General features: G+C 39.7%; 3 protein-coding genes across 6 annotated transcripts in view; 1 reads left to right on the forward strand and 2 right to left on the reverse strand.

Moving 5' to 3' along the window:
* Positions 1–66: 66 nt before the first annotated feature.
* On the reverse strand, positions 67–11,425 carry pcolce2b (procollagen C-endopeptidase enhancer 2b). Of its 2 annotated transcripts, none has more exons than XM_028568895.1 (10): positions 11,338–11,425; positions 7,983–8,244; positions 7,582–7,690; positions 6,855–7,110; positions 5,527–5,651; positions 4,910–5,046; positions 4,659–4,822; positions 3,581–3,664; positions 1,622–1,789; positions 67–1,282 (listed from the first exon to the last, which is right to left on the reverse strand). In XM_028568895.1, exons 2-10 carry the CDS (start codon positions 8,114–8,116, stop codon positions 1,152–1,154), a joined length of 1,308 nt encoding a protein of 435 aa, XP_028424696.1. In that variant the 5' UTR covers positions 8,117–8,244; positions 11,338–11,425; the 3' UTR covers positions 67–1,151. The 2 variants fall into 2 exon arrangements, with proteins under 2 accessions (XP_028424696.1, XP_028424697.1); XM_028568896.1 differs by having other exon boundaries at positions 7,983–8,247; positions 11,338–11,419.
* u2surp (U2 snRNP-associated SURP domain containing) lies at positions 10,358–20,853 on the forward strand. Of its 3 annotated transcripts, XM_028568891.1 has the most exons (26): positions 10,358–10,759; positions 11,985–12,083; positions 12,216–12,330; positions 12,484–12,611; positions 12,717–12,787; positions 12,961–13,049; positions 13,192–13,227; positions 13,336–13,418; positions 13,645–13,810; positions 13,904–14,115; positions 14,494–14,537; positions 16,212–16,316; positions 16,417–16,483; positions 16,622–16,785; positions 16,942–17,104; positions 17,197–17,276; positions 17,389–17,476; positions 17,595–17,732; positions 18,401–18,590; positions 18,711–18,791; positions 18,935–18,986; positions 19,088–19,235; positions 19,614–19,724; positions 19,820–19,947; positions 20,035–20,220; positions 20,337–20,853. In XM_028568891.1, the coding sequence occupies exons 1-26, from the start codon at positions 10,685–10,687 to the stop codon at positions 20,470–20,472; spliced, it is 2,955 nt and encodes a 984-aa protein (XP_028424692.1). In that variant the 5' UTR covers positions 10,358–10,684; the 3' UTR covers positions 20,473–20,853. The 3 variants fall into 3 exon arrangements, with proteins under 3 accessions (XP_028424692.1, XP_028424693.1, XP_028424694.1); XM_028568892.1 differs by lacking the exon at positions 13,192–13,227; XM_028568893.1 differs by lacking the exons at positions 10,358–10,759; positions 11,985–12,083; positions 12,216–12,330; ... (5 more) ...; positions 13,645–13,810; positions 14,494–14,537 and having other exon boundaries at positions 13,974–14,115.
* The window catches only part of acad11 (acyl-CoA dehydrogenase family, member 11), a 34,404-nt gene continuing 33,476 nt past the window's right edge, over positions 20,036–20,963 (reverse strand). Inside the window, exon 21 of the transcript XR_003691447.1 lies at positions 20,036–20,878. The gene's annotated coding sequence lies outside the window, so the exon portion shown is untranslated. The remainder of the gene's footprint in view (positions 20,879–20,963) is intronic.

Genomic DNA, 20,963 nt, shown 5'->3' on the forward strand with positions numbered 1-20,963 from the left:
AATTCACATATTATTTGGCATTATTTTGTTTTAAGCTGAAAGTTCTTGTACAAAGACCGACAAACAAAATGTTAAGGGAGTTTTATTTTGGAAGATGAAAACAATAAAATATAAATAATATTCACAGACTTTTTCATATGAAAATATTTTTCATTTCATAGCTCTGCCTTTAAAAACAAAGTAAATGATTTATGCTGATAGCGGTGCTTTGCATCTGTAAACAAACTAAAGAAAAAGAGCTTTAGCTAGGAAGGTCCTCATTTCTTTCACAAAAAAAACAGCATAAAAATCTTTCAAAAAAGAATCATGTATATATTAAATATTGCACTTTTTTTACCACCACTTAAAAACTTCCAAATCCTGCCCATTAAAATTGAACACAGAAAATTAACTGCGGGTTGTTAACGCCGTCATTCAAACAACAACAATCAGCTGTGACAAATCCCCTATGGATATTAATCAGCCTTGTGAAATTAAAGATATATTTGTTTAATGCATATACTAAATAATAAAATCCACTGTTCATTCACATTGCACTCCACAGCCTCAAAAGGTAAAAAACTGAAAAGTAGAATGTAGAAAAATGTGAAATGAATAGTGCCATCACAGGATGTCAGAACAGGTGTGCACACTGAAAATTTAAACAATCTGATTAATGTTTGTTTTATGAAAAACTGAAACGTAAATTGTTATACTCCCTATTCTGGGCTCCTGTTACTGGCTACATTTTAAATCCGTGCTCGGGGCATGACAGGAATGTGACTAGGCAGAGTGAGAATGGACTGTGGAACAGGGAGGGAAACTTCAACTAATTGTGTTGCTGATTAATCTGAGGTTACAAAACTAAAAAAGACTAACCTACTGGTCTTTTAAAAGAAGACAGACAGAAGTAGAAGTACTTAATGTCTTCTTGTTTATTCTAAAAACATGCGATCTGCAGCAAAATTAATAAATGCAAAAATCTAAGTTGCACCTAATTGAATGGATTATGTTAAGTTTTGTTCTGGCATCTCTGCATCCACTTTCAGTTTTGTTGTGGTGGCCTGTGTTTGTGTTGTTGAGATGGAGATAATCTCTTTGCTTAATTGTTTCCATCCACAGCTGAGCCTCAGGCAAACCTGTCCAGTGGAAAACCTCAGCGCTACTGGAAGTCAGCACTGCTTGTTTTTCAGAACGTTGAGTCCTTTCTGGTTCTTTGTCTTAAACGCCATAACAAAGTGGTGGGGGGCAATTTTCCCCCGGCCATCCTCGTCCACCTGGCCCATGAAGATGTAGTTCAAGCCTGGGGAGGTCACACACAAAACACCTGAATGCAGTGGCGGAACGGCAGAGACATTCAGGGAGGCCAAATATCAGAATCTCCCCACGGCAGGTCTGTATACCATATGTTTATATGCATACATATAAACATATTTTATGTTCTGACTGTTTAGACAGTGAGTTCTGCCGCTCACTTCACACTTTGGGGCGAGCTCTATCAACTGCGCGTGATGGCACAGCAAAGGAGGCAAACTCAGAGCCATAGGTTATTCAAAACAGTCAACTACGAACATCATACTGATTATCATCATTTAGATACGGATACATTTTTTTTTATTTCACCAGCACTCTGTGAACTTACCTCTCCTTACAAATGGACACTTCTTGCACAGGATAATGATCTTGGTGCTCATTGTCTTTCCTGCCTGCTGGATGGCCAGACTGCCTTCTTTATAAACGTTGATTATAGAGATGGTGGCGTACATACTTCCTCCTCTCATCACCGCAGTAATGACAGTCCCGGTTATCACTGTCATGGGCACACACATACATGCATGACAAATGAACCCATACTGAAAACCCACTACAATAGTACATCACATAATGACAATATATTTGCCCTTGCTATACACAATACCTGACACACTTCCTCATAAACAATAAAGCCTAGACATTGATAAAGATATTTCAGTTTTATTAAAAGAAACTTGGCAAGTGCTGTTTCTGGGCTGTGGTTAGAACAAAAGCCAAAGCTATAAGCACAGTGAAATAAAATAAAAAAAACTCAAATGTGACCACAGTCAACAGGATTCATCCTCCGGAAACCATGAGTGTCAATCAGATATGTCACAGGATAAGGAAGTAAAAACTTTGTCAGAGGATGACCAAAGTCACAAGGATTCGTCGTCTGTTCACCCTGGATATTTCTACAAAAAGCCAAAGATTTCAACCCGGCTCTAGAAAAAGTCACAACATACAACAACACACAACTCAGAAAACAAATCAAGGATATAATTACTGTCATTTTAAGACTTTCAAAAGATAAGCATTTCCAAGATATGGCCCTGTCTGTGACAAGGCCAAGTTAAATGTGTGATATCATAATTGTCCAGCAGACAGCTGAAATGTTTTGAGTCAGTGGAGCTGAGGTCACACGATTTTACATACTATATACAATCTAAGAGAGAAAACACATAGCAACTGCTTTAATCTACACAATTATTTTTCTGTTTTAAACACTGTAAGGCAAATGTGAAACTCCATGAGAAATCCTCTTAAAGGTTAATTTGTCTGAATAAAGAAAAACTACCAACTTCTGTATCTCCCAGATCTTTTTTTCTATTTGGTTGTGTTAACAAATGTGCAAGTTTCCGTCATTTCCTCTTTAGTCTGACTGAGTCTCCAAAAGTACTACTGTTTTGTTGTTTGGACATTCAGCAGTGACAGCTGAGTGGACAGTGGAGCCAGTGGAGTGAGAGGGAATCACGTTTCATTCAGCATGAACAGGATTCTTTACACTGATGGTACCAATATGTCTGGACTTCACATACTGTTTCATTTCCTGACAGGGATGAGAATAGCCAGAGGACTGCCTGTTTCAGTAATGTTATTGTATCTGATGCTTCTGTTACATAAACCAATGAACCGCTTTTGACAATTGAAAGTGCACATATCTCATTGTTATATTAAACAATACCAACAGTTATGACTTTAAGTGTTGATCAGACAAACTATTTTTAGTCCGTTAGTTACCGCCTCGCTACTTCATCATGTAACACATTGTGTGCCGACTCTGCCACCACATCGCGGGCGATTTTTTCCACATGCACCACCACGTCGCTTGCCTTTTTTCCTCAGTTCCTGATGCAAATCCAAGTGAACCCTTTGAAATGCCAATCTAACACATGTGATAAACATCTCTAAGAGGAAAACATCAGAGAGAGAGTAGCAAGCGCTCAGTCATTTATTAACAGTTTACCCACAGTCAGAGGCTGAGTGTGTATGTGTGTGTTTACACTGGAGGTAACTGTGTCCTACTGTATACACTCCTTCACTTCCTGACAGGCTATCAAGGAAGTCTTTGAGATGCGCAGTGAGAAATCAGAGGAGCAAAGATAGTGACATGATTAGGACTGTAAACTGCTTGTTAGAGGAGATTTGGCTGACGTAAATCTTTTAAGAATCTGTACTGTTAAGGTTCGTACTCTGTATGTACAGTAACAGTAAATATGTTCAATAATGACCTTAGCAAAGCTGGGACATATTAGTTACTGTAGCTTATGTGGTTTAAATAAATTGCAATAAGCACTGATGTTCTTACCAAAATTGCTGGAGCAGTAATTGCTCTCAAGTGTTCCCCGTCTTTTGCATTTCTGCTGGCACAGGGCTACAGAGTACTTTAGAGCTGTGGAAACAAAGAAAATTAAACCTCTGTAATTTTTCCTGCCAGTGACACAAGCATGTAGGTTATGGTTGCATCTATTTCTATTGTGTTTAACAGATTGTTCTCAGTAACATAAGAGTGTCTCCAAATAAATGGCTGCCTGTCAGCCTCAGAGACAATGTGCAGTGTGTAAAATAGCGAGATAATGTGAAAAGCAAACATCTTTTTTTTGAGTTAGAGATGGTAAAGAGTCCATAAAGGACAGAACCAAGAAAATACAAGCTGACTGTCTAAATATTATTCTTTCTGGAGAGGGAAAAGTCAGGAGTGATAAGCTAACAAGAAAGCGCTGTCGCATAATGGCATCATGGCAGGGAGGCACCGAAATAACCTGGCTTGACTAAGGGGAAAAAACAACAGTGTGAGGGAAAGTGAGTTTGAGTATAAAAATGAGAGCTGTGATTTCGGGTGCGAACACATGCCCGCATTGTATATGAACGTGTGTTATGTGCACAAGAGAAAATATGAGGAAAAGATGTTTTAAGCATATGTTGTGTTTGAACATGTGCTGCTGTTGGCTGCATCTTTAATATAACCTGCAGTCTCCAGCAGGAGAATGATGCATCACAAATACATGTCAGATTGTGAAGATCCACTATTTAGTTTGACCGTTTGTGTTCATAAAATGGGTAAAAGTGATCCGTTAAACAAAGAGTATTTGTAATTATGTTAGCTATTTATCCACATGTACTGTAAAGCAGTTCTGATTCAGAACTCTTAAACAAAAGCAGTGTAAAGATGACTCTAGCAGTACACTTCACTTAGTTCTTTTCTTGCCCAGATCTGCTATCAGAAGCAGATTGCAGATGTCCCTCATGTTTAAATTTAAAGATAAACCGCACATGTTGGCAAGAGAATCCAGTAGTACAAAGCCAGTATGTCTCATAGCTACATCAACAAATACAGATGTTAGAAGACCTCTAGAGGTTTTTATTGGATAAGAGTTGCTACCTACGTATGGGCCTGGTGGTGACTGGCTGAGTGGTAGTGGTGGGTGGTATCGTGGTGGTGGGGAATTTCTTTGGTCTGAACTTGTAGTGTCCAATGAAGCCGTCTGCAGTTAGACTGAGATCTGACAGGAACTGGATGAGGAGCTGGTTCCCGTCTGAGAACACTGGCCTGCAAACAAAAACGCAGACTGAGTGTAAGCTGAGAGGAATTCATAGGATGGATGGTTTTACTGAAAATAAAATCCGAATCACCTACGCTGGGGGGCTGTCTCCACAGTATTTGCCAATTCTCTTGGCGTCGTTGATTTCCGCCCCGTTGAAAATGGAAACATGATCATAGCGGCAGTAGTTATCCCTTTCCACATCAAACTTTTCGAACTTGACTTCAATGATCTGCAGCAATAGACAAACCACAAAGAAAATCTTTCATCAAGCAAAAGCTTGCAATAGGGCTATCAGGGTAGGTTGTTTGATTAAAGGGTATCCTATCATTTGTGGGATGAATTACACATTGAGCCCTTTTAAAAGAGTACTCCACAGATTTAGCATTACACTGCTGTAATGATGTCAGACTCATGAAGGACAGTTTAAAAGAAGGATAAAAATCTATGCAGCAGAACTAGAGATACCATCTTTTTTTATTCCAAACATTCTTCTTCCTTGTCAAAACCTGCCGCCTACATTACCCACAATGGGATGTTATGCTAGAGCCACAAAAGGCTTTATACAACTTTTTTTACATATGCAGTGAGTTCAATAGGCCAATTTGCTTAAATCTCTATTCCTTTAAGAGTTGTTTGCTATCAGAACTTGACATATAACACCTCCTTTTATTAAGAAACATTAATATGAATTCATTTTGAACTCTCTGACCTGGTTCTTTGGTGCCACTATGTGCCAGGAGCAGGTGACACCAGCTGGGTAGTCCTTCTCAGGCCAGTTGGGAGTTTTAAAAGTTCCAGAGGGCTTGTCCAATCTGCCTCCACAGTACTGTTCCCCTGAAGAGTAATGACTTAAATTAATCTTGGGTAGTCATCAGGAATCTACAAAATATAATTCCTGTTGCTTATTCATCATGATTTTAGAATACAGGAACAACATGTACATTATATGATCCTGCAATTAACCACTACTGTTAATAGTTGCTCTCGCTGCCTTCTTTGTCATTATGTGTACCCTATAAAGCAAGTCATTCATTAGTCCTGTGCAGTGAACAGTTTAAAAAAGACGGCATGCTTCCAACGTCCTCAAGCATCTGAGAAACATCAGTTCAATAACCACACAGACTGTCAAAGAACTGAATCTCATGTTAAAGACATGTTTTCTTTGCAACATGTTGAAAGAAGAAGTACAATTTAGTACAGTCACAAGAATAGACACTTAACAAACGTGCTGTACAGTTTTGACAATCCTCAGAGACTGCACAGCAACAGTCTATCTGCTACCATCCATTGTGTAAAAGCCAGGCAGGCAGGTTAACAGACATTGTCCATTGTACAGCTGTCAGCTCCTTGGGTACAGAGAACCTGCCATTAAAATTCCACAGAAACAGAAGACGTGAATTTGCAACCCTGCAGAGAGGAAGAGGCTCATTCAACTCTAAATTATACTTCTGACCTGTGCCTTCTACCAAAGTGCTTCAAGAAATGTCAGTGAGAAATTCCACATCATACTGCGAGAAGTGTTAAGATATTCCTCCCTTTTTGTCCACATGCTGGAACCTTAAACCCATACATAGCTTTGTTTCAGACACCTGAAACCCCCAAAGGTCACTGTTTTTACTGAGCAGAAGAAAACTATACCTCCTTCTGTTTTACTGTGTGTATGCACGCCTGGAAAGTGTTATGCAAAAGCTGAATTCTAATGAGGAGGGAATTATTTTCTGCCTGTCTGGGTATTGGGGTACCATGCAATGACCTCACTGAAGCCGCTTGTGTTATACAGCCTTGTTAATGTGCTTTTAAAAGACTGACCCTGTGCCACACAAACACACTCCCAGGCCAGTATCAGATTCCTTTACGGGGTGAAGTCATGACTAAGACACAGTCTTAGTGTCTCTGTATTACATGCTTGGGTAGCGGCAATATATTCTCTACACAGATGCCACCCTTGCAACCCTGGCACCTATGTGTAGGACAGCAAAATTAAGAGCCAGCATGCCAAAACTATTCTTCAAGTATCTTCTTCCCATGTTTGCCTACCTCTCTCATGTGGGTGGGCAGCAGAGAAAACAGCCAGGAAGCCACTCCCAGCTGTGTTGGCATCAGATACCATCTGCAGGAGCATCTTGTTGCCCGTGGATACCAGGGCTCCTGGCTTGAACGTCCCACAGAAGCGACCAAGTCTTTGCACACTGATATGGCCACTGTAAACATCCACATAGTCATAGCGGCACAGGTTGTCGCTCTCCAAGTCAATAAAGCGGAATGACAGGACCACGACCTTTCCCTCAGGGACCTGCGTGGGAATTTACAGCAGGCATTAAGGGTTTAACATAATTACAATTATTGCTGAGAGCAATAAAATGTCACAATAGGTAGGCTACACACCTCCCATGAATGTTGGCTTGTTACTTCAATGATGTCCAGTAAAACAATCATCTCCACATGTGATTGCAGATACTAACAACATGTTTAACAGTAAGCCTGATTTATGTAGAGCAGGCAAAATGCAACTTGGCCCAGTCACACTATAAGTTTGATTGTTCAAATGGGCAGTAGCCTAATGTAAAGGAGCCAGTCAGGAAAACTGCCTTAAGCTGGCTGTAGTGAAGTATTTTTGGAAGGAAATTAGGAGTTAGTGAATCATACTATTATATTGTGCAGCTGTTTGATGTGTTTTTAGTTGACAATGTATGATCAATTTTATCATTATTATTATTCTAGGCTATGTTAAGAAAGCAAAAGGTGAATTTGAAATTGGACTTACTGTAATCCTCCACACACATTTGGTATTTGGAGGGTAAACTCCTGGGTACCCCTGGCTCCCGATTACTCCAGAATCTCCTGTAATGTTTCCGCCGCATGTGAAGGTTGGTCTATAGGGGGAAAAGAATGTTTTCTTTTTTCAAAATATCAAATGATGATGTGGTAAAACAGCAAACATTATATAGGCTATATGTTAACGACAGCCTGCGTTTGATATAACACAGATTTAATTCAATGCGCCATATGTCCTGACTGGAGGCACGCCGGACTGCAGAATATTCCTCTAAATTTATGAACTCCAGTCCACTGACGATTCTCCACACGCTACTAGAGATCCTTGACACCTTGCTCACTCATAAAGCTTTCAAATGAATTGATGAAAAATTGTAAATAAAGGTGTACCTCCGCTGAGACTGCGCACAGACCTCTGTCAAGAACAGTAGACTCCATGCGCAAAAAATACTGCATGTTCTCCACATTGCTGGGTTAAGGGAGCAGGCGCTTCGCCGGTTTTCGCCCCGTGGCATGAATGGCATTGTGTTCTGCAGCTCAAACGGTGGAGTAAAGTAACCAGGAGTTCCTGCAGGGAGTTCCAGTAACTGCAAGCCGTAGCAGATGAATATAGTATTTGTTCTGTCTGGAAGGAGGGACGAAGCAAAGGCTGCTGCTAAAAAAAAAAAAAAAAAAAAAAACATTAAAAACGCGCTGGGAGGGTGTGAGGTCTCACATTAGTTTCATACGGCACCTGGCGTAAAAAAAAAAAACTTTGAAGGAAGTGGCATGAATAAACTTGACTCCAGACATACATGAATGGTTTGGCATTCCAAACAATATACCAGCATACATATGGCAGATACTTGATAGGCTACCCAAGATCACTAACTCAGTGCCTGCAATGTGCGAAACACATACAATAGGATAGTATCATCAGTGTTGGGCAAGTTACTTCCAAAATGTAATACATTATAGATTACTAGTTACTGTCATTTGAGAGTAATTAGTTATATTACAATATTACTGTCTCTGAATTGTAATGCGTTACACTACTTTTGCATTACTTTTGAGTTACTTTCACCAAAATAACAGTGGAAGTTTGACTTGGCAGCTAGCTTGTGAATTTCACCACTGGATCAATAAAGTCTCATCTTTATCCACTTTAATACATCACAGATTATTCATAATATTTTGTATAATTAATATGAATATGCAAAGTAACTAAAGCTATAAAAAATAGATAAGTAAAATGTACAATAGACAAGTAGGAGAAAATGAAAATACTCAATTAAAAGTACCTACACCTTACAGTTGTATTGAAGTAGGCCTACGGCATTGTTGTAAAATGTTTGTTTAAAGCACTTGAATAAGAAATTCATGTTTAGTTTAAAACAGTCTAAAGGAAATTGTCAATTATAGTGTGATTAAAACTCACTATTTACATTATTTACAGTACTTTATTTACAGCTGATATGTGAAAAGGTCGACAACCTTATTTGTTTAACAGTAATTTAGTTTTACTGCGAACCGTCACAGGAAGTGCTTTTATTTTGAAGTAGCCTATACGGAAGTTGCCGGTTGTGTACAGGTTGTGTACCCATAGACAGTATATAAGTGTGTACCTTGTACTCTTGCTAGCTTACTGAGATGCAACTGTTATGCATGTTGTTGAAGCAACAAATACTGTCTATGGATGCAACATGTCCGTCAAGCTAAGTCACTTTCTTGTTTGTAAAACTGCATCTGTAATAATTATTACCGTTCATGACAGAAACATATTGAACAGTAAATGGTCACAGTAAAAGACAAGCGTTTTTGGTCGTCAAGCCATTCCACTACAGGCAGAGTTACTCTCCACGGCTGATAAACTGCAATGATATTTACGTGTAAGCAAGCCTAAACATTAATTCCCGACATGTTTAAATCTGTAAGCGTTTCGGACACATTCGGACACACTGCTGTCCACGCTGACGTACCGTCACCTGTTGGGACACAGATGTTATGAAATAATACTCACGGCTTTTTTTTCCTGTGAACAAATGCTTCGCAGTGTTGGGAAATTCTTAAAAAATGTTGCGTTAAAATGTGTTGTAACTCGCGTTACTGAGATTGTAACGGGTAATAATATTACCGAAATTTAATTAGTAATGCGTTATATTACTGCCTTACAGCAAAAAGGAATACATTATTGTAATTGCGTTACTTTTGTAACGCGTTACTCCCAACACTGAGTATCATACTGACCAGATGTGGAGTGATAGAGGACAACTGTGGCCTGTTCTCTAATAGGAATGTGCATTTTACACTAGCTGATACATCATTATAAATAGGTGTTTGAAATTGCCTAAGGTAGTGGGTTGTCAGAATAAAAATTAGATGCAGGTAGCCTAACGTAGAGAGCGAGAGCACCACCTACTGGACTAAATACGACCCAGCTACTTGGTATACATTTTATTAGCTCAAATACACCGTTATTATCAATTAAATGACTGCGGACACAAATTGATCTGGCATTATGCACATCTCTTGTTTTGTTTTTTTTTATGTCACATATATGTGACATAACAACAACAACATGCTTTAAATGACCGTGTAAAAAGAGATTACAATTTGCAATTCATTGCAATTTTCATACACTCAACTCAACTTTATTTTTAGGCATAGCACTTTTCATGCAAGCATGCAGTCCAAAGTGCTTCACAGACAAAATGAAAACCACACAGTTGAAAACAAAACAAAAACAAAACAAAAAATGAGAATTGACTAAAAATTACAACAATAAGACAAATTGTTAATTTTAACAAATTGACAATAAGTTAAAAATCATGAAAGCCAGCAGAATAAAACAAACACCGGGAATGATATAAAAAATAAAAATAATTAAAACGTATAAACTAATGATATAACATTACCCCGAATTGAAATTACACGGCTATTTGCGTTTTTTTGTTCATGTAAACATGACCACCAAAGAATGGCAGTAAATATAGGTTTAACCAGAGCCATGTCTTTTTCATTGGGCCTTTGTCTATCACTCTGGGTTTAGCTATCACTGGTTCGGTGATTGATTGTGTAGCCTGGAGTGCACGTTTGGCGCTATCTTCTAATCGATGATCGATTTTATTTTAGTTCAACAAAAGATGGCGGACCGAACGCCTGGTGGCTCTCAAAAAGCTAGCGCTAAGGTGAATTTACTGTTTGTACATGCATTAGCTATGTCTTATCCGTTGTAATGAAAATATTGTAGATAATATTATGCAATAACAACGTTGACTATTTACATATGTATAGCCTGTAAGAGACAAGAGTCACGAGTGTGCGCAACGGTGTTAGCTAACTACCAACACGCTAAAGCTAACGTTACCCTTTGGCCACACTGGCTAATTTAGCTAAGCTAAACTAAGCGATTTAACTAACGTTACCACAAGGAGGACTAGTCAGGGCAGTTGACCCAGAAAGGAATAGTGTTTGCTAACCAGCTGATACGGACATAGTTAGTCTTCAGGACAACGTTTAGTTGATATATTTGGATTTAGAAATAGTACACGTAATATTTTGGAACTCGGGCCTAACAATATTTTAGCCTTAGCTGGCTCCTTGTAACAGTCATTCAGTCGGTGGTGCTGCAGCAGATACCTGCTTGTTAGCATAGACAGTATATAAGCTTGTTAGGCCTCTGGCTAATTTTGCTAAGTTGTCGCTACTTCCTGATGTCCGGCTGCAACTAACGTTACGTAGAAAATACGCATTAAATGCAACTTACAGAATCACCATCAAAGGTATAGGCAATGATCGCAAACTACGAGTGGACACTTGGCTAACAGTGTAGTGCGGGTTGCGTGTTGTTACGGCCATGGATCCCGCTTAATCTTCCTGTCAACATGATTGCTGTACGCTTTAGCAATCATCTGAATAATACTAACTGGAGCAACGACGTAAAGTGATCCGTGTGATGGCCTGGCTATGAGGGCAGCAGAGAATGTTGATACTTTAAAAAGCATACTAAAGACTTACCTTTTTTATTCTGTTTTATGTTTATTTATCTATGCATTTCAGCCTGTTTTACTTCTTGGTGTATGTTGGTATATATACCAAGTTGTAGTTTTTATCTATTTCTAAATCTGCCTCTGGTGTTTCCTTAGTGTAAATTGATGAGATTTAATAGTGTTTCCTCAGCTCCTGTTTTTATTTTTAATGAATGCTGTTATTGAGTTTATTAATTACAAAGGCACTTATTGCTTTGTGTGGATTCTGGGAAGCACTTTGTGTTACATTTGTATGTATGAAAAGTGCTATACAACTAAACTCTTGATTGATTGAAATGTTATATGCACCCACATTTAGAGTTGTATTGTGAAACTCTGAAATACCTTTTAAAGCCAGTCTACCATGCTTTGTTTACATCAACAGGCGCTGCTTGAGAGCAAACTGAAGTCTTTCAGCATTGGCAAAATGGCAGTGGCAAAGAGGACCTTAAGCAAGAAGGAACAAGATGAAATAAAGAAAAAAGTAAGTATTGGCTTCCCTTTTAGAGAATATTGTCTATTTGATCTGTGGTAACTGGGTACACATTGTGTAAATATTTTTCTCTGTAAGTTGATGTATGTATTTATTTATATTTACACTGGCTTCTATGTTCAGGAGGATGAGCGGGCAGCAGCAGAGATTTATGAGGAGTTTCTTGCTGCTTTTGAAGGAGGAGGCGATGGCAAAGTCAAAGCCTTTGTCCGTGGTGGTATTGCAAATGCAACAAAAGGTACAATATTTCTTGTATTATTCCCAAATTAATTGAATAATATGTTTTTGGCAAAAGCACAGTTCACAACATCCTCCATCCACGACTTGAAAAAGTAAAATGCTAATGTAAATGTAGTGGAATTCAGAACAAACACACTCTTTGACCTTTCAGAGGAGGCAGCTGCTGATGAGAAGAAAGGAAAATTGTACAAGCCCAAGTCACGTTTTGAGACCCAAACTCCAAAAAGCTTCTTGCCTTTGGAAACCCCACCTCAGTTTTTACCAGTAGACAAAAGACATGTAAGTATTATCACAGTCAACAAGTAGCCTTTCTTGTTACTGATGTAGTAAGTTATGCTTTAAAACTTTGACTGTGTTGATATTATTTCCAAATGTGTATTTCAGCCTGTGAAGAAAAGTACTGAAAAGGAAAAGAAGAAGAGCAACTTGGAGCTATTCAAAGAAGAACTTAAACAGTAAGTTTCAACACACAAATCGGTTTGAATCTTTCTATTTTTCTTGTTTAGGGCAGTGGAAACTAGTGTTTCTCAGGTGTTATGGTGTGGAATGGTGCGGTTCCGAAAGTATGAACGTTGTAATAATTTGAGCATATATTGTGTGTAATTGTACTTCATGGTGTTTCCTGCAGAATACAGGAGGAAAGGGATGAAAGACACAAGCTGAAAGGACGTGTTAGTCGTTTCGAACCTCTCGCGGGCACAGACGGAAGACGCTCATGTAAGTGTCTTTAAGCTGCATGACTGTTCCATGTACTAACTTGGCCTGAAATGGTGCCGTCCTTCATGCCTTGCTCCACTCACCCCCCTTTGTCCACTTTTGCCCTGAAACAAAATTTATACTGCCTTTCTGCTTCTTTTAGCGGATGGTTCTTCAAGAAGAAACCGTCCGTCCAGTGGTAATTTTGACTTAATATAGTGGCCGTGAATATCTTCATCTTGCTAAGAAAGTATGTTGTCTTGTCAGACAGCAGTAGGAAATTCTTCTGTCTTTTCTGTCTCTGCAGTTTTGGATGATTGTGCGCCAGGTTCCCATGATGTTGGAGACCCATCCACCACTAACTTGTATCTCGGAAACATCAATCCACAGGTGAATTTCTATCCAAACGTTTATAAAGTAGAGAAGAGACTGGATGACATAGCTTTGCTGTGAACAGGAGGGCTTGATTTGAGTGTGTTGTTTATTATTATTATATACCAAAAGGAAATGTGTTGCTTATGCCCTTTATTTCAAGTGGTTATGTTGGGCAGATATTTACCCAATGTCTATTTATGAAGTAATAATAGTATCCATGTATGTCTTTATAATCTTTTAGATGAATGAGGAAATGCTGTGTCAGGAGTTCGGCCGCTATGGCCCGCTGGCCAGTGTGAAGATCATGTGGCCGAGGACAGACGAGGAGAGGGCTCGGGAGAGGAACTGTGGCTTTGTGGCTTTCATGAACAGGAGGGATGCTGAGCGAGCGCTCAAGAACCTAAATGGTACAAAGCAGGATTTTTTTAAATATGAATTAAATAAATCAATCACATACTTTCTTTCCAGCCATTGTAAATATTGTTTTACCTCTGTTACAGGAAAGATGATAATGAAATTTGAGATGAAATTAGGATGGGGCAAAGGCGTGCCCATTCCCCCCCATCCCATCTACATCCCTCCTTCCATGATGGAGCACACACTCCCACCGCCTCCCTCTGGCCTACCCTTCAACGCACAGCCCCGGGAGAGGCTAAAGAACCCCAATGCTCCCTTGCTTCCTCCACCTAAAAACAAGGAGGAGTTTGAGAAGGTAACTCAGCATGTCAGCCTAGGATTTTCTCATGGGTTATGGCAGTGTTTTGTAAATTCAGCTGGTAAGATGTTAGCCTTTATTATGAGCAGTCAGTACAAGCTTTAATCCAGTTTTGTGATAGCTTTTGTCTTGCTGAATTAAACTAGTTTTGCACTATATATCAAAGTGTGGGTATAATGAAATGTTAGCGTGTGGAAAAATGAAAAGTGTTATGGTTAATGAAGACAGTGTCAGGGGTGTTTGGCCTTTAGTAAAACTGACAGCAGTAAAGGAAAGTTGTTGTCTTTTAAAATGCATTTTTTATATTTTTCACCTGTTGCCTTTTTAACAATACTCACATTCTATGTTTATTATCTGATGTGACTTCATATACAGACTCTGTCGCAAGCCATAGTCAAAGTGGTTATCCCAACAGAAAGGTACATGTTTTTCTTTTTTTAAATTGGTGTACAAACATAGAAAAAACATCCCATAATGAAGCTAAAGTTTGATCGGTTGATCACTGCATGCTACAGGGGGCTGGTCCGTATGGGTGAGCAATGGTTGAGGCTATTGTACAATCTCTTCATATTAGTAGATAGAATAATACTGATTGAGTTTGTTTTGTAACTTGCTCTTTCACACTCCACCATCACTCATATTTCTTTTTAAAATATGTAGCAAACCATCATTATAGTGTTTATTAAATATGTTGTTTAGAACCAAACATGACATAGTCCATCACAGTTCCACTCCATACATCAACATTTAATTGTGTTGTTTTTCAACTTTAGTTGTCACTCTGCCACATACATAGTCTGCTGATTCTAGTTCTGTAGTGAAATCCTGCTCTCTGACCATTGCTCACTCAGACTGTCTACCCCCTTGGCCTCTGTCACTCTATCGGGAGCTCACTAAATCTGGCCCCTGCCAACAAATCCAAACCTGCCAGTATTAGTCTATAAATGACCTTTGACATTGGCCTTGGTGAGCAGCACAAGTTGAACTGTCTGCAGCAGCGAGGGACCTGAAAAGCATCATGGGATGGATTGGGAAAGTATACTGAATTTTACCCCGCCATTGGTACGATCGGCTCCAATACAAGTAAATGTGATCTGTGTTGTCAAATGAAAGACATCCTTTGTCTTGTTGGCCACTTTAGGCTAATTGTATGCAGCCTGCACCATGTATCGCCCCAAAATTGTCACAGAAGAACTTAAGTGATCCCATTTGCACTGTATTCAGTCATTACCAACTCCACCAGCAGATAACATATTTAGCCTATTTAGGCCAACAATCCTGTACTGCTTTGGTTCTTCCTCACTTTACATTAGTCAGGACATGAGTGGGAAATGAAAGGCACTGTATTGACAGACTTTTCAGTTAATACAGTGTCTTGTCAATGACTCGCTTCTATTTCCCCAAGTTCTTCAGCTTCACTTTGTGCCCTTTTTTTCCTTTCAAAATTGAATCAAGGAAGATTTCAAAGAAAGGGTCCAGGCAGTGCAATGTAATGTAAAACCGGTTGCACTGTAGCCTTAAAGAAAAACGGCATGAATTTAATGATTTAAAAGAAGAGAAGAACAAATTCTACTGTTACCTGAATTGTTAATTTTTTTAATTTATTTTTTTAAGTAATTCTTGATTTATATGAAAGTTTTACTGTAAATGTTTTGATTTTTGGCAGCATTTATGCAGTGATGTACATAGGCTCAGAGGCACAGTTACATTTAATTTATGCCTGGTCACGTAACACTGTTTGACAGTTGTCTCTCTTTTAAGATGCTTCTCACTTGATTCTTCACAGTAAATTAATAATAAATAGAAGTGATTGTATATTTTGGCTTTAAGTGACATATTCTGCCAGGGGCATTAAAGCAATTATGACCATGGCAGTGCACTATTCAGTTGCAACCTATTGCATGTTGACATCTGCAGTTATGCCCTGCAACATTTGTTTTGTCAATAATGCATCATGTCTGTCAAGAGACAACTGTTCTGAGTGTCAAGCCACCAAGCAAAAATTAAACTTAACCTTAACAGACAGGCTTTTTGTAGTGGTCAAGAGTCAGGCCAGTCTGAATCCGTTTGTTTTAACTGTGTTTTTCTTGTAGGAATTTGCTCTCTCTCATCCACCGAATGATCGAGTTTGTGGTGCGTGAAGGCCCAATGTTTGAAGCCATGATCATGAACAGAGAAATCAACAATCCCATGTACAGGTCAGTGCAACTGCGCATCAGTAATGTATTCCCTTTTATTATTTTAGTAGTTTTTGCAAAGTTATGATGCATATGCTCATGTTTATGATTTTTCTTCCAGGTTTCTATTTGAGAACCAAAGCCCAGCACATGTATACTACCGGTGGAAGCTGTACTCCATACTACAGGTTTGATTTCTATGTTTAAAAATTGCTTGAGTTCAGCACAAAATTTCATTGGTATTCATCTGACATTAAGGAAAAATATATAATGTTTTGGGATCACAGTCCAGCAGTTTTGATATTAACTGTAAATTACTTGCTCAGGGTGAAGCACCAGTCAAATGGAAGACAGAGGACTTTAGGATGTTTAAGAATGGCTCGTTGTGGCGTCCGCCTCCTCTTAATCCATACCTCCATGGGCCTTATGATGATGGCGAGGAAGAGGAGGAAGAGGAGGAGGGCAGCAAGAAAGGCTGTTTGAAGGAAGAGTAAGACCATTTCCTTTAATCATTTTAGCATATATTCAGTTGAAAATGTAGTCTAAAACTGTATAATGTCATGATTTACAAATGTATTAAATTGCCCTGCTATAGGTGAACCTGCAATTAGTTTGAGTTACGCTTAATTGCCCTTTATTCCTGCAGAGAGCGGGACAAACTAGAGGAGATGCTGCGTGGGTTGACTCCCAGGAGGGGAGATGTAGCAGAAGCCATGTTGTTTTGTCTCAGCCATGCCGAAGCAGCTGAAGAGATTGTCGAGTGTGTCACAGAGTCTCTGTCCATCCTCAAAACCCCTCTACCCAAAAAGGCAAGAAATTGCACTGAAAAGGACCAATGAATGGTCCTCATTCTGGTGAAAAATTTAAAAAAAGAATGACCATTTTCTCTTTTACATTTCAGATTGCACGGTTATATCTAGTTTCTGATGTGCTGTACAACTCGTCTGCCAAAGTATCCAATGCATCTTACTACAGAAAATAGTGAGTTGTGTACTTTACCTTCCTCGACTACATTACACAGAACTGTCAATTTAAAATTGGAAAACCTAATAGTTTCAAATTTACAATATTGCGCTTCCCCTCCTTTGAACAGTTTTGAAACAAAGCTCTGCCAGATATTCGCAGACCTCAACGCGACATACAAAACGATACAGGGCCACCTTCAGAGTGAGAACTTTAAGGTACTAAATGTCCAAACCCGGCCAAGTAAACTAATAATTTACCAGTTTATCTATTTTTATTTATTTGTCACCTACAGCATGTCACTCAACCATCCTTGTCTGCTTTTCTTTGTGGCAGCAACGAGTCATGGCATGCTTCCGGGCATGGGAGGACTGGGCTGTGTATCCAGACCCCTTTCTTATCAAGCTGCAGAACATCTTCCTGGGTCTAGTTAATCTCTCTGCAGAGAAGGAACCTCCTGTCGTTATTGTGGAGGTAAAATGATGTACCAATACTTTTGTAATATCCTCCCCTTTCTTCTACTTTTAATTCTACTATATTAAAGGTCCCATGACATGGTGATCTTTGGATGCTTTTATATAGACCTTAGTGGTCCCCTAATACTTTATCTGAAGTCTCTTTCCCGAAATTCAGCCTCGGTGCAGAATTACAGCCACTAGAGCCAGTCCCACAGTGAGCTTTCCTTAGGATGTGCCATTTCTGTACCTGTAGCTGTTGAGGAGGAGAGTGGGAGGGGCAAGATGGAGGGTGGGGGTGTGGCCTTGACCAACTGCCACTTTCCTCGTTTGAAAGCCATGATGTCTCTCTCTCATGGGTGGGCCAAATTCTCTGGGCGGGCAAAGCAGAGAAAGGGGAGGTAACCTTGCTTGTTATGACCTCATAACAAGCAGATTCCAAAACGACTCATCTGAGCTTTGATTTTCTCAAAGGCAGAGCAGGATACCCAGGGCTCGGTTTACATCTATCACCATTTCTAGCCACTGGGGGACCATAGACAGGCTGGGGGAACTCATATTAATGTTAAAAAACCTCATAAAGTGAAATTTTCATGCCATGGGACCTTTTAAATTGGCTTTCCAAAGCTATTCCATGAGTTACTAAAGTCCTTGCTTGGTTTTATGTTGGTGCTGTCTTTGGCCCAGGCTGAGCCAGCAGAGGACATTGATGGGGCTCCAATAGTGGAGTATGTAGATGGCGCTCTGCTGGAGGACGTGGATGGGGTGCCAATTGACGCAGGGCCCATTGATGGGGCTCCTATTGACGGAGCCCCCCTGGATGACTTAGATGGTGTTCCTATCAAGCCCATGGAAGAAGACATAGATGGAATACCCTGTGAGTTGTGCAGAGACTAACATAGGATGTTGTATGAGGTGGTTTTTATTGATGATCTCATTCCAAATGTTCTACAGTATGCAGCTTTTGTACTGTTTCAATTTTGTGCTGTTTTTATAGTGGATCCGTCCAAGGAGTCGGCCTTCAAGGTAGCACCCTCGAAATGGGAAGCAGTGGATGAGTCAGAGTTGGAAGCTCAAGGTAAGACCTTTTTTAAGTGGCATCAAACTTCTAACTTTTAACATGTGAACAGTCTTGACTTCATTACATGAATTATCTCTTGTCACCAGTTTGGTTGTGTGCATTCTTAGTTGCTGTTATGCTGTCTTTTGTTTGCTCCTTAGCTGTGACAACTTCAAAATGGGAGATATTTGAACCGCCTGAAGAAACAAAAAAGTGAGTTTTGTGTGTGCTATCTTTTCAGGATAATGGACTGTTCTGTAAATACATTGGTGCACCCTTAACCTTTCTTTAATGAACTGTTTCCAACTCTGAAGGAATGACGAGGACAGCGATGATGATGACAGGAGCCCTCGCTCAGAAGATAATCAGAGCTACTCCAACCCCATCAGAGATGAATCTGATATAAAGACCAAAATGTCTGAAATGAATGAGGAGAAACGCACAAAGCTCAGAGAGATAGAGGTACTCCCCATACTACGTTCTAGAGCTGGGCGATATTGTAGGGTTGATTATTGGTGCTTTCACAAAATCTTAATACAATGAGGGGTTTTGACCAATAATGTAGATACAATGAGTGGGTAAAGGCAAATAATAAAACTGCTAGAAAAGTCTGGTAAGTTCAGAAAATGACATCTCTTTGCTGTAATGTAGCCTTTAAAACCAGGAGAGACAAGATATGACACGTGTTATCGTGTCATATCATAAGACGATATCTAGCTTTATATAACAATATAATATTGATATATTGCCCAGCCCTACTACATGACCAGAATATTATGTCTGTATGCAAATGAAATCCATTGTTTTGACCACTTTCTTTTTATTGTATTGTTCACCCAGGTTAAGGTCATGAAGTTCCAGGATGAGCTGGAGTCTGGGAAAAGGCCCAAGAAGCCTGCGCAGAGTATTCAGGAGCAGGTGGAGCACTACAGGGACAAACTACTACAAAAGGTACCGAGTTAGGCTCTGCACATTTTACTATAGGTGATATCAAATACAGGAATTAAAATTCAAAATTGGGGTCATTTATTGTTCCCTTATTGTAGGAAAAAGAAAAGGAGAAACTTGAACGGGAGAGAGAGAGGGAGAAGAAGGAAAAGGAGAAAGCTGAAGCACGGTTGAAAGACTTGAAGAAGGAAAAAGAGAAGGAGGACACACCAACCAGGAAAGAGAGGTGAGATAACCAGCTGGTTAAGGTGTAGTTTATAAAACATGGGTTTTGTTTAATTTCTCACAGATATTTGTCCTCTGCGGTTGATAGGAAGCGGCGTCACAGTGGGTCACCCAGCCCAACGCGGACTAGCAGCAGACGAGGCCGGTCGCCCTCCCCCCGTTCAGAGCGGTCAGAAAGATCAGAACGCTCCGACCGCTCGTACTCTAAAGACACATCTTCCCGCTCCACCCATAAAGACTCGCCGCGATCCAGCAACAAAAAGTCCTCTAAGAGGTAAGAGCTGCCCAGTGCTTCTCCTAATGTTGTCATTAGAGCCACGTTTTGGTTAACTATAGGTTTTTACCTTGAAACTTTTAGCTGTAATTACAAGGTCCTGTGTGTCTCACTAGATCACCCTCACCTCGCACACCCAAACGATCCAGGAGGTCGCGTTCCAAGACGCCCAAGAAATCAACCAAGAAGTCCCGCTCCAAATCAAGGTCACCCCATCGGTCTCACAAAAAGTCAAAGAAGAGCAAACACTGACACACATTTTCTTTCAACCTCCAAACCAGCCTATCCTCCTCCTTCCCTTTTTCTGCGCTGTTGTATAAAAGATTGACTGAATGATTTGGCAGCTGAAGATCTCTGCTCAGATGTTAATGTATAGACGATGGACGATGAAGAGTGGAGGGTGTTGCATGGGTTGCCATCTGGTGTATCAAATGGATGGGGCCATTGCTGTTTTATATTGTACAAAAAATAATGTGCTTGTGTGTCCTGATTCCCCATCACCTCCCAATGGAATTCATCCATGTGGTAGACCGCACCCGTACAAAGTGTGATGACAATAGTCATATTCATGCTGTCATTTTCTGTTTTTGTAGTTCACATTAAAAAGAATTCCTAATAAATAGTCTTTTTGTTGTTGCATTTTCTCCTTTGACAGGCACTGTAAAAATAAGAGGGGGGGGATGACATGTCACAAGGCTGGATTTGTTGATTTGAAGTGTTATTTTAATATTAAACAATGTGGA

The sequence above is a fragment of the Perca flavescens genome, chromosome 22 (genome assembly GCF_004354835.1).
Source record: "Perca flavescens isolate YP-PL-M2 chromosome 22, PFLA_1.0, whole genome shotgun sequence".
In the NCBI taxonomy this organism is placed as follows: domain Eukaryota; kingdom Metazoa; phylum Chordata; class Actinopteri; order Perciformes; family Percidae; genus Perca; species Perca flavescens.